Below are 14,168 nucleotides of genomic sequence, written 5' to 3'. Positions count from 1 at the left end.
ATCAACCAAATCATTTTGTTTTCAACGGAAAATTAATTTAGCACCCCCAAAGTTACGATACAGTTTAAATGTTGCAAACATGTACAAATCAGGAGAAAATATGATTTTTATTGCTCCTCTCTGTGCTGAAGAGATGTTAGTCTGGCGCAAAGCTATTCACTCTGTTCATCTGGTTGTAAATTGACTTTTCTATCTTTAGAAACTTTCATAGATCTGATGTAAAAGTCTCTTGCTCAGTAGCAGTTTCAAATTAATCTCCCTAATCCCAGTTTAATATCTGTCATGCAGGAGTATATCTGTAATTTAGCCAGCCATCTGAGTGAATATGTCAGCCGTGGAGCTCACAGTTTATCTATGATGCTTAGGGGGTCATATCATGAGGATTAATTTGATTAAAGTGTTTAATGCCGTAGCGTAGCCACAATGGGTCCTGTGGGGGGGACTAGGCCCCCTCATTTACATGTCTGGGCCCCCCATATTTCTGATTGTTAAAAATAAACATAAAAAGTTAAATTGTTACTATAACTGATTGATTGATCATTCAAAATGCTGCATGGTAAAATGCTACGGCTGTTTTCAAATAACAACGGCTATTTTTGTCACTTGTTGAGCGCCGCCTACACTGTCATCTTCTGTGCGGCTGAGAGTTCATTAATTAACACTTTTTTTTTTTTTTCAAAAGTCAAGCTACTGAGGATGCCATGTGAACACTGGTGTTTCATTTGAAGAAGCAGAACAACACATTTTCCTTCAGCTTCTGCATATAGGAGAATAGAAGACGGTCACTGTTTCTCTTCCCTCATGGATGTTTTGGACATCTGATGTCATCTCAAATATGACTTGACTGTAAAAGATAATGATCACACTGCCTGACTTCTTGTGTTGAAGCCCGGACAACAAAAAAAAAGTCGCTGTTTGGATTTCAATAGGCAAATGCTTAAAGGGTAACTAAACCCCTGCTCAGAGCTTAACTCCACCCACTGGCAATTTTTAAAAAATGCTGGAAAAGTGGGCAGAGCCCAGCGGAGACAGAGGGAACGAACCGAGGGCGGAGCTGATCGGAGGGCGTGAACCTGAGACCCGCGGTGATGGGTTGAATGACAGCTGTCTGACTCGCGAGTCGCAAAGATGGAGAATGCCTGGAGTGACGCCAGCTTTGCAACAGAGCGGTCATTCTCCTACCTTCACCTTAAGTGGAGGAGGGTGAAAGATCTGTAGACACAGACCCGGAGCCTTATCAATGCGAGCCTTCTGGCTCAAACTGCGTTAACTCCCGATGCCGACGATGAAGCGGCAGTGCAAGAGAACTGACCTAATCTATGAACAGTCAAATCCTTACACTGAATGCCTCTAAAAATAGATCAGATATCTGATATACATACAATGTATTTTCATTCAAATTCACTGAATCAATAAGTTCAGACCTAAAGGCCTATTATAAACGGATTTCCTCAAATAAGTTAGACTATATACGCCAGCACGGCATTCGTTACCGAGGCAACCACTTGCGTGTCAGGGTTTGAAAGCGCGTCTCATAATTAAAATTATCTGTACACATGACGGGCGGCAATAATATCGCAAGAAAAGCCTGACGTGTACTGACAACTGCATTATTTAACCGTATTTTCTTCATTACAATGTTAAAGCAAGTGTCAAGTGAGTTTCATTCATAATGTTTCTACTTCATGTAAGATGACAGTTCATACTGGAGTGAAGCCGTTCTCCTCATGTGATTGGGGGAAACATTTCTGAGGGCGTGGTGAGCTCGCGCCAGGGGCGCAGATAGTGAGCCGTTGGAAGTACCATCCTACGTCACGATGTACCACAACGTCCAATAGGAAAATTCAACTTCAGTAGCCACCGTTCAACCTTAAGAGGGCAGCACTTTGGCGGTTTTTAACCATATTTTATAGAATTAAATCACTTTATACTCAAATGTCAAAACATTTACTCGAATCAATGAACAGCATTAATAAAGCCCCAGTATTACAGATTATTAACTAAAAAAAAATTGGTTTAGGGTTTAGTTACCCTTTAAGGGTGTACTCACACAAGGAGATCTGAACCATGCCGAGCGTGTTTGACCCCCAAAGTCTGGCCGGGAACAGTTCGCTTAACCGTCCCTGGCCCGCTTGGGAGAGGTGGACCAGAGCATGGTTCAGTTGGGGTTGGGCGCAGTACGCATGTACAGTGCATCCAGAAAGTATTCGCAGTGCTTCACTTTTTCCACATTGTGTTATGTTACAGCCTTATTCCCAAATGGATTAAAATCATTATTTTACAAATTTTTTTACAAACAATACCCCATAATGACAACGTGAAAGAAGTTTGTTTGAAATGTTTACAAATTTATTAAAAATAAAAAATGAAAAAAATCACATGTACTTTATTCACAACCTTTGCTCAATACTTTGTTGAAGCACCTTTGGCACCAATTGGCACCTCAAGTCTTTTTGAGTATGATGCAACAAGCTTGGCACACCTATTTTTGGGCAGTTTCTCCTATTCTTCTTTGCAGGACCTCCAAAGCTCCATCAGGTTGGATGTGGAGCGTCGATGCACATTTTCAAAGCCATTTTCAGATCTCTCCAGAGATGTTCAGTCGGGTTCAAGTCTGGGCTCTGGCTGGGCCACTCAAGGACATTCACAGAGTTGTCCCATAGCCACTCTTTTGTTGTCTTGGCTGTGTGCTTAGGGTCATTGTCCTGTTGGAAGATGAACCTTCGCCCCAGTCTGAGGTCCAGAGCGCTCTGGAGCAGGTTATCAAGGATGTCTCTGTACATTGCTGAATTCATCTTTCCCTCGATCCTGACTAGTCTCCCAATTCCTGCCGCTGAAAAACATCCCCACAGCATGATGCTGCCACCACCATGCTTCACTGTAGGGATGGTATTGGCCAGGTGATGAGCGGTGCCTGATTTCCTCCAGACATGATGCTTGCCATTCAGGCCAAAGAGTTCAATCTTTGTTTCATGAGACCAGAGAATTTGGTTTCTCATGGTCTGAGAGTCCTTCAGGTGCCTTTTGGCAAACTCCAGGTGGGCTGTCATGTGCCTTTTACTGAGGAGTGGCTTCTGTCTGGCCACTCTACCATACAGGCCTGATTGGTGGAGTGCTGTAGAGATGGTTGTTCTTCTGGAAAGTTCTCCTCTCTCCACAGAGAAACGCTGGAGCTTTGTCAGAGTGACCATCGGGTTCTTGGTCACCTCCCTGACTAAGGCCCTTCTCGCTCAGTTTGGCCGGGCGGCCAGCTCTAGTAAGAGTCCTGGTGGTTCCAAACTTCTTCCATTTACGGATGATGATGGAGGCCACTCAATACAATCCTGTCTTGGGGGTCTACAGACAATTCCTTGGACTTCATGGCCTGGTTTGTGCTCTGACATGCACTATTAACTGTGGGACCTTATATAGACAGGTGTGTGCCTTTCCAAATCATGTCCAATAAACTGAATTTACCACAGGTGGACTCCAATCAAATTATAGAAACATCTCAAGGATGATCAGTGGAATCAGGAGCACCTGAGCTCAATTTTGAGTGTCATGGCAAAGGATGTGAATAATTCTGTACATGTGATTTATTTTTATTTTTATTTGTTTTATTATATTTAATACATTTGCAAAGATTTCAAACAAACTTCTTTCACATTGTCATTATGGGGCATTGTTTGTAAAAAAGCAAGAAAGCAGAATAGATGCTATTATTTTTAAACTAATAATATTGCCATTTACAGTATACACCAAATGGAACAAAACTAAATCCTAATAATGTACTTCACATTGAAGATTTTTGTCATCGCAAAGGCTGTGAATACTTATGTACTTTTTCGTTGTTTATATTTAATAAATTTGCACAGATGTCAAACAAACTTCTTTCACATTGTCATTATAGGGTATTGTTTGTATAATTTTGAGGAAAATTATGAATTTAAAGGGGTGGTAAACCACAATTTCACTATTCTAACTTTAGCTAGCGTGTAATGTTGCTGCTTGAGCATAAACAACTTCAGCAAAGTTACAACGTTCAAAGTTTAAAGCAAAGGGAGATATTTTCTTTTAAAGAAATCAATTTCTAAGGACTACAGCAAACGGCCAGTAGGCGACTACACACATTCCTCCAGGGTTGGTGACATCACCAGGCTCAATATTTACATAAACCCCTCCTCCGAGAATATTAAATATGGGGGGGGGGGGCATTTTGTATCGCGGTGCTGTTGTGGTATAGTTAGGCTGGAGTGTTGTTGCTGCAATGCCGACGAAACGCTGTTATTTTCATCCGTATTGCAGGTCTGGGGTACTTGCTTTGTTCAGCCTTCCTTGTGGGACGGGGGTGCGTTGCAGAGCGTTTAACATACAGCATGTTATATGCACGTGTGTTTGAGACGGAGGGGAACAGGCGCGTGCGGGGCTCCCGCTGCACATTTCACGGGGGAAAACTTCCACAAACTTTGCGAGTTCAATACAGGATTCGCACAACGTCAGCTGCGTGAGACAAACACGGCCAGTGTGAATCATGCACAACGCGTGCGGGGCTCCCTCCCGCAGCACATTTCACGGAGGAAAACTTCCACAAACTTCGCGAGTTCAATGCAGGATATGCACAACGGCTTGTCCTGAAAGCTGGATTTACAAACAGAAGCTGTTTACGGGCCACAACCTGTAAGTCTGATTTATTTTTCATCTATGTGTTTTCCTGTAATAGGTTAATTGTGCGTTGTAGCAAGGAAGTAAACAGATGACAACGCTGTTCTGCAAACCAGTCTGTTAAATGCTCATTCATACTTAACGTTATCCGACGAACACCTAACGTTACAAACACTAACGTTAAAATCTCAACAGCGAACTTGGCATTAGTGTAAATGATTCTTTGATTAGAGCTTTTATGTATTGTTTATCTACAGGCATGCTAAACATGGTTCTGTGTGTGATTTGGCTACTAGTAAAGCCATTGTTTAGTGTTTGTTTTGGGTTAATAGTTCTTGCCACAGATATTTGGTTATAATCGTTCTAAAAATACAGAAGTGCCATTCAGTAGCGATCACTATAGATCCGCAGTCTTTACTCTTGAGGACTGAACAGGTTGAACAGGTTCTGCTCGATCATCTTCACTAAAATGTTCTGGGTCTGATTCGGGCTCAGATTGGTATGGTTTTATTGACGCCATTGTTTCTAATACTGACCAAAGCGCAGTCTACCGGTAAGGGGCGTGACGTTTCCGACAAACGTGCACTAGGCGGTTAGCGAATCACAACACACTGGGCCAGCTAACCAATCTGAGCCCATCGCGTATTTTTGAGGGACTGGCTTCATACAACCCGGAAAGCATCAGACCGTTTTACAAGGAGGGACAGAGCAGTGTAGAATAAAGGTCAAAAATATGAAAAATAATGCTTTTTTTTTTTTTTTACGAAGCATGAACACATGTTACAGTGCACCCCACAAACACAATCAAGCCTTCAAAAGAATGTGTTTTACCACCCCTTTAAACCATTTTGGAATAAGGTTGTAACACAACAAAATGTGGAAAAAGTGAAGTGCTGTGAATACTTTCCGGATGCACTGTAGTGTGAAATTAATTAGACTATATTTAGGTTTATAATGGGTCTGGTTCTCACCTTATTGCCAAACAGGATTTGTAGTTTGCGAGCAAATAAAGCAGCAAATTCCTCCATCAAAGTCAGCTGCCTCTATAAAAGGCAAAAGCAATTTTCTTCCTGTTTTCTTCAAAAGAAAAAGTTGCATTGTGAATGATGTTAGTGTGCTCCGGCCTGGAACGTTAAGTGCAATGTGAGTGCAGGTCAGCGGGTGAGTGGGGAGGCGGGACAATCGTACCGCTAAGAGTCTATGATTGGATCATTATTGCAGTGATTATTCTTGTCAATACAAGATCTCAAGATCTTGACCAAAAATGTATGCACCTCTTGATGGACCACAACATGTTTTTCCATCAAAAGGTGCATCAATATTTGGTTGAGATCTTGTATTGACTATGCAAGAGTCCAGCACTCCGTAAAGTCTACTCCAGCACATCCCAAAGACTTTGAATGAATTTAAGGTCTGGACCAACTCATGTGTGAAAATGATTCTTCATGCTTCCTCCCAACCATTTCACAAAAATCAAGAAAGCAGAATGCCAATGCTATTGCTACATGCTAATGATCCAATGCTATTATTTCTAAACTAATAATATTGCCATTTACAGTATACACCAAATGGAACAAAACAAAATCCTAATAATGTACTTCACATTGTAAAGTTCTCTTTTTTTCTCACAAAACACAAGATTTTGTCTCAATGGCAATAAAATAGTAATAGTAAAGTTGAAACTGAATCTAGATATAGATACAGAATATCATTAAAGAATGTGATGTTCAGCTGGATTTCTCTTTGTGTTTGTGTAGCTGTGTGAACAGGAGAAGCATATAAACACACTGCAGGAGGAAGGGCTGAACGGCCAGACTCAGCTGCAGCTGTGCAGGAGACAACTGGAGACCAGAGATGACCAAGAGCAAAAACACCACCAAGAGGTATTATGGGAACGCCACATGTTAATAAGCTAGCCTAAACTGCTGCTGATTGTACGTGGTCATTAGCTGCTACAAGTTGGTGGTTAATCATTGCACTATGATTTAATAGGGTCAAAGTTGGCCATATTGGTTTACCTGGGAAAAGGAAAAGTTCGGAAATGATGTCTTGTGATATTTTATGATGGTGTACACTAACGTTAAAAGTTTGGGGTTGGTAAAAAGTCTCTTTTGCTCACCAAGGCTGCATTTATTTGTCCAAAAATATAGTACAAACAGTAATATTGTGAAATATTATTTCAATTTAAAATCAATTTATATATATTTTATAATGTGATTTATCCCTGTGATCAAAGCTGGATTTTCTCCAATCTTCAGTGTCACATGATCCTTCAGAAATCATTTTAATATGCTGATTTGCTGCTCAAGAAACATTAACTATTATTATCAATGTTGAAAACAGTTTTCAGTTGTTGAAAACTGCGTAATTTTTTCGTGAAAACCAGGATACATTTTTTCAGGACTCTGATATATAGAATCTAACAATGACAAATACTTTTAAAGCATTTATTAATCTTAGTTCATGTTCATTTCAATAGTTACTAATATATGATTAAAATAAAAAAATATAAATTATTAAATGGACTTGAAATAACATGTATTAACAATGAACAGTACAATTTTCATTAACTTAAGATGAATAAATAACTTGCTGTTGTCAAAAGTGTTATTGAAATGTGTTGTAACTTTATTATTGTTAAATGTTGAAAACAGTTGTGTTGGTTCATATTGTTGTGGAATCTGTAATAATTTTTTCCAGGATTCTTTGATGAAAAATAACAAAGATAAATGTCTTTACTGCCTCTTTTGATCAGTTTAGTGCATCCTTGCTGTATAAAAATCTTACTGACCCCTGACTTTTGAATGGTAGTGTATGATAAATGTTGCATTTATTGCTTTTTCTTTGGCTCAGATGAGCAGTCTTCAGGCTACAGTGTCCAGGCTGAAGCTGGATGTGGAGCAGGAGCGGGAGAAGTGGCGGCAGGGGGTGCGAGAGGCAGCCAAGGCCGATCAGAGAGGGAGAGAGCTGAGACTGGAGCTCAGCACAGCACAGGCCTCTCATAAAGAGTATATGGAGCTGGTACGATCTCTTCTACTGCGAATGGTGCCTATCACACTGGAGACAAACACCAACATCCATTCTGTGTGTTCTAGCTGGCCGAGTACAGTCGAGAGGCGTCGGCCCAGAGGAGTGAGCAGGCCCGTCTGCAGCAGTGCCTGATCCAGCTGACGGAGGAGAGGGCGGCTCAGGAGGAGCGAGTCAGACAGATGAGTGCAGATCTACAGAGAGTGCACAGTGAGAGCAGGTGCTCTAAGGAGGAGGTAAGACTGATGCACAGCGCAGCCTGACTGCCATAGTGGGAGACATGCTTTTATCCAAAGCAATTTACATTCAACATTATATACCTTTTATTAGTTTATACATTCCCTGGGAGTCGAAGCCATTATCTCAGCATTGCTATACTTTCTGAGCTATGAACATCAGCCACTCGTTTAATTACTGATGTTTTTTGCAGCTTTGTATAGTAGATGTGTATGGTCTTAAAGGGGGGGTGAAATGCTGTTTCATGCATACTGATCTTTTGGCACTGTTAAAGACTTGGATTCCCATGCTAAACATGGACACAGTTTCATAAGCTAAGGTGGACGTTTGATGGGAGTATTTCTTTGCCAAAATTAGTACTTCCTGTTAGTCATAAGTTTCGGAAAGTTTTTTTCGATCATGGGTCCGCTTGACGTCAACAGGGCGGAATTTCCTTGTATGGGCCGTACGGACAATTCTACCGGAAGAGCGCGCGCGAGAGAGAGAGAGCGTGAAAGCAATAGGCTACGCCCATCAAAGCGCTGGCTCGTACAGATGGAATTTGCTTTTCCGGATCAACAACTGAGTTGCGCAAATATTTATGTCTGTTCCCTGCATTTCGGTGCCGATTGTTTTATAAACAAGGCCCAGTTCGACGCCGGATTTTCAGATCGCCTAATACTGAAGGATGGAGCGGTCCCAACGATAAAGGTCCCAACGTTGGAACCGCAGGTTTGACTGCTTCAAATGTCTGTTTTTGCCTATGCCCATCAAGTAACGTTAGCCCAAACATGATCACGTATTGATCAATGGAGCATGCGATGTATAGTGTGTGTACATTTGTTTAGCTGGCCACTATATGTGTATGTTTGTGTATTGTAAAAGCACTCCAAACAACAATACACAAAGAATGGGGAAATATGTTGAACTAAATAAGCGCGGTTCTTCATTCAAATGCGCTACTATTCCATGTCTTTCTATGTAAACACTAGCCTGACGCGCAAAACCAGTCCGCTTACTACAAATCATGTCTTCACAAACCACGCGTAAACACACACACACACACACATACACATACACACACACACACACACACACACACACACACACACACACACACACACACACACACACACACACACACACATTGTAACACTCGCGCTTGACATGGTGTTCTAAATAACACAAGCCGCTAAACATATTATATAGTTAGTGTAACTTATACCACATAGTCGACGTCCTGCTCTAGTCGTTTTTGCTGCTGCTCCTGTTCAACTTCAGCCTCTGGGTCTGATTCCGGATCATAGATGTATGGCTGTATCTGATTAAAAGCCATTTTTTATGTTGAATAAAGTTTTTCCCCGCTTTTAGGGATGACGCAGCTTTCAGACGCACTCAACACAGTAACAGCGGCGCGCGCTCGACATTCTTTAGCTCCGCCCACACGATACGCCCCCAGCCGCACGGCTTTTTCCGGAAAGACTCGGAACAGCGCATCTTTCTTTTATAATTATAATAAAAATAAAGACTTTTCGGAGATATGCAGGATGCAGTGCTACTCTATAGGTACTCAAGATTGACATGAGACTGACTGAAACTGAGTGTTCCCCCCCCCCCTTTAACCCTTAAATGCATGACGGTTTCGCCAAACATTCTTACATATTCGGGTCTTTAGCGACCCGGATCTATATCTAACATGGATAGATCTATACCTGTCGCGATAATATATAAAACTCCTGAGATTAGAGTAACAATTAAAGAAGAAGAAAATAAAACATATTTTGTTACCTTTTGGAGCTTGTAAGGGTTCAGTTTGAGCAGATGTTTTATACCATCACCACTGTCCTCGTCATAACTCATTTCCCAGTACATTCTGCATCTGGATCATATTCGCGATCTCACGCATATTCTCAAAACTCATGTTCAACATCTTGAAAATAAATATTTTGATCACTGACAGCTTCCTTTACCAGATCCATCATCAAGTGACAGTGACACTAATATTTGATTGTGTTCAGTACTTGCTCTGCAGTAAATCGCTGACCCATTTCAAGTTTTCCAAATTATAATTATTATTGTTTCGTTTTCTGTCTGAGGTAACTATGAGTGAAACGTCACTTCATCATTGTGTATCAGACATGGAATAAAGGTGAATTGCAGTTATTTCGTCATTATAGATTCATTTATTACTGTGCAGGAAAAAAAAATAGGTACAATCTTACACACCTCGGGTCGTTAGCGACCCTATACAATTTTGAAAAAATTTAGTGGAGAAACAGGCATTCAATTATATTTTTTTTCTTGTTATATTGTTTAAAATGGATTGATTGAGGAATACTAAGAAGGTTGATGTCTAACTTTAAAAAATGAATGAGGAGGAGGATAGTGAATGACGTCTCGGGTCGCTAAAGACCCGAGGTATGCATTTAAGGGTTAATTTAATTAGAAATGTATGTAAAAATGCCAGTGTAATATAAATATGACTAAAATACACTAAATATTCAACTATATTACTGATCAGCCCGCATTTTCACTATATAATAATTGAACTGAGCTGAATGACATCACTGTTTTCTCCAGTGCGGCTATACAGCCGAATCAAATTCTGTTGCATTATTTTCCTGTTAACACGGTGAAGCTGCTTTGAAACAATCGGCATTGTAAAAAGCGCTATATAAATAAAGTTGACTTGACTTGATATGTAAGTTGGCAAAGTACTGCATTTCAATTGACATTGTCATCTTGCTCCAAAGGTTGACCATATGGGTATGAAAACTAAAATTAATTAAAGGGTTAGTTCACCCAAAAATGAAAATTTTGTCATTAATTACTCACCCTCATAAGCCCTATTCAGACGGTAATTGTTTCTCGTGGGGTCGTAAGGTATTTTCATCATTGACAGGGGCTAGTCTGTGATTTAATTGCCGTCCGAATGTCCGTGTTTTTCTCCCACCATCCGAGTAAAAATCCCCGGCCGAATTACCTACAGTTTTTTGACAAACACCAAGGTCGTGTGGTCATTTAATTGCCGTCCGAATCCACATCTTGGAGTTTTCAAAAAGGGATTCACTTTTTATATCCTTTTTGACCACTGCGGAGCACCGTATCGTTGCACTTACAATTACCGTCCGCTATAGACAGCAAAACAATAGCCACTTTCAAGGCCCAGAAAGGTAGTAAAGACTTCATTAAAATCGTCCGTGTGACTACAGTGGTTCAAACTTAATGTTATGAAGTGATGAGAATACATTTTGTGCGCAAAAAAACATACAAAAATAACGACTTTATTTAACAATCTCTTCTCTTCCGTGTCACTCTCCTATGCGATTCACGTAAGCACCACAACGCATGCATGTGATCATGGGATCGTGCTTGGCCAATAGTGAGCCGGCATTCTGCCGCAGAACCAGGAAGCGCTGCACAGAATCAGGTATGCTGAAGCATTAAGAGTTCCTTTCACTCGAACTAAGGGGCCAATCCCAACCCCTGAAAAATAACCCCACACCATAATCCCCCCTCCACCAAACTTTACACTTGGCACAATTCAGTCAGGCAAGTACCCTTCTCCTGGCAACCGCCAAACCCAGACGCCAGACTCGTCCATCGGATTTCCAGACAGAGAAGCGATCCACTTTGTTATAATACCACTAACAGTTGACCATGGAATATTTAGTAGTGGGGAAATTTCACGAATGGACTTATTGCACAGGTGGCAACCTATCACGGTACCACGCTTGATTTCACTGAGCTCCTGAGAGCGACCCATTCTTTCACAAATGTTTGTAGAAGCATCTACATGCCTAGGTGCTTGATTTTATACAGCTGTGGCCATGGAAGTGACTGGAACACCTGAATTAAATTATTTGGAGGGGTTTCTCAATACTTTTGGCAATCTGGTGTATAAACACACATTCATAGAGCGCATAGCAAATAGTAATCATGGAACGTCATTGGTTTTCACGCATCACACATGTTTGAGCATCCGTGTTTTTCATGTGACCACAAAACCAGTCATAAGGGTATTTTTTTTATTTATTAAGATTTATACATCATCTGAAAGCTGAATAAATAAGCTTTCCATTGATGTATGAGTTGTTAGGATAAGATATTTGGCCAAGATACAACTATTTGAAAATCTGGAATCTGAGGGTGCAAAAATATCTAAATAGGGAAAATCGCCTTTAAAGTTGAAGTCCAAATGAAGTCCTTAGCAATGCATATTAGTACTAATAATACATTTGAGATATATTTACGCTAGGAAATTTACAAAATATCTTAATGGAACATGATCTTTACTTAATATCTTAATGATTTTTGGCATATAAGAAAAAGCGATAATTTTGACCCATACAATGTATTTTTGGCTATTGCCACAAATGTACCCGAGCGACTTATGACTGGTTTTGTTGTCCAGGGTCACATATATGACCTGATCTATTTATTTGTGTCGATCATTGTTTAGATATAATATATGTATATATTACATCTGTTCATCATATAAAGCGATTGTATCTCTTCACAAGATTTGGATTAAACCATATGGATTAATTTTACGACGCCTTTATGACCTTTTTGGATCTTCTAAGTTTTGGTTACCTGGACTTTAAAAGGAGGGAGAGAAACCTCTCAGGTCTTAATTTGGGTTTTGAAAGGGAACTTAAGTCTTGAGTTTGGAACGACATGAGGGTGAGTAAATGATGACAGAATTTTCAGTTTTCGGTGAAGTACCTCCTAAATTCAGAGGGAAATGTTTGGCTAATAATAATGTTATTGATGTCACAAACCCAAACTTAATCCTAAAATCTGATTGGTTGATAAAAATGTTGTTCCAGAACCAACAATGATGTTCGTAAGTAGGGAGTTCTCAGACTTGGGCAAACCCCTCCGTGACACTTTGTCCTGAAGTACCTGAAATATGTGCAAAACTGCAGTGCTCCTTCAGACAGTAGGGCCAGTGTACTTATTTAAACCACTCACTCTCATTCTTTAAGTGCTGTCAGTGTTGTAGGGTAACTCTAATTGGTTTTGGATAACCGTCCTCGTCATTTTATGGTCAGCAAACTCTGCAGGATGACAATAAAACGGAAAATAGAAAATAAAGTGTCTGCACACTGGCCAGGCCCTAATGTATACATGCACTCACAAACATACACACACTGCACCACCGGTCGGACTGCAGAAATAATGATTATGCGTGTGTGTTGTGCATCGGTTGTCTGTTTTCAGCTCTGGCTTTTAAAAATAATTGCTGTTGGTGCTGCAGCCGTATCAGAGGAAGGCCGGTAATGATTCTCGCCAGTCGTGTGGAACGCAGCATGCGGGGAAGCGGGGGGAGACAGACGCGAGAATAAAGGCGGCTATCATTTCTGTGTGTGTGTGTTTGTCTGCCTGGCACATAATTACGGTTGCATAAGGTTGTGTATTCATATGGAGTGTGTGTGTGTGTGTGTTTGTGTTGGTAGAGGTGATATGATTACAGTGAGGTGTGTGTGTTTGCAAATATACACCAGCCCCCGTCTATAAATCAGGTGTGAATTGAAGAAACTGATGAGTCGAGAATCTCATTTGAGTGTGTGTGTGGGATCACAGAGGGATTAGAGTTGGATATAAAGCTGCACAGGTGACTACATCATAACCCGCTTTCACACACACACACACACACTCACACACACACACACACACACACACACACACACACACACACACACAGCATTTTAATTGTCTTTCTCCTTTTCTTTACGGCCTTTTATTGGCTCTCCTCTGCAGTGTGTGCGGTCTGGGTAAAGGTCACTGCGCTCCACCATCTTGCACACTGGCAGCGCTACTAGCCATGAAACTAGTCTGCCTTTTAATTTAAGCTGAATTCTCATATGCTGAAAACCTGAGATGTCATATGAGGTAAAATTGTGTGAGCTGCTGTATATTTGCCACATCATAAGAGTGTAAAAGTGATTTGTTCAGGGATAGAGATTTTAACGCAGCGGAAGATTGTCAACGCTTATATACTGTATTGTGTCCTCTGCCTGAAGAGGAATATTATCAACATATTACTCCAAACATGTGTGCGCGCGTGTGTGTGTTTCAGGTAAACACTATGTTACGGGGACAAAATACCCCCACAAAGATGGTGATATATGAAATCCCTGTCCTTGTGGGGAAATTTTTTAGTCTCCATGAGGAAAACAGCTTATAAATCATAATAAGTGATGTTTTTTTGAAAATGTAAAAATGCAATAAGTTTTCTGTGAGGGGTAGGGTTAAGGTCCAGGTATACAGGTATATCC

The 14,168-nt window shown here is 40.6% G+C and overlaps 1 protein-coding gene across 1 annotated transcript in view; it reads left to right on the top strand.

Moving 5' to 3' along the window:
• Positions 1 to 14,168, top strand: part of pmfbp1 (polyamine modulated factor 1 binding protein 1) — a gene marked incomplete at its 5' end in the record, with an annotated part of 175,765 nt that overhangs the window by 138,351 nt on the left and 23,246 nt on the right. Inside the window, 3 exons of the mRNA XM_079838772.1 lie at positions 6,399 to 6,524; positions 7,495 to 7,662; positions 7,737 to 7,904. Coding sequence (XP_079694898.1) covers positions 6,399 to 6,524; positions 7,495 to 7,662; positions 7,737 to 7,904 — 462 coding nt within the window. The remainder of the gene's footprint in view (positions 1 to 6,398; positions 6,525 to 7,494; positions 7,663 to 7,736; positions 7,905 to 14,168) is intronic.

Source organism: Gobio gobio (genome assembly GCF_949357685.1).
Source record: "Gobio gobio genome assembly, chromosome: 2".
Classification (NCBI taxonomy): domain Eukaryota; kingdom Metazoa; phylum Chordata; class Actinopteri; order Cypriniformes; family Gobionidae; genus Gobio; species Gobio gobio.
This window is presented reverse-complemented; position numbering and strand designations above follow the sequence as displayed.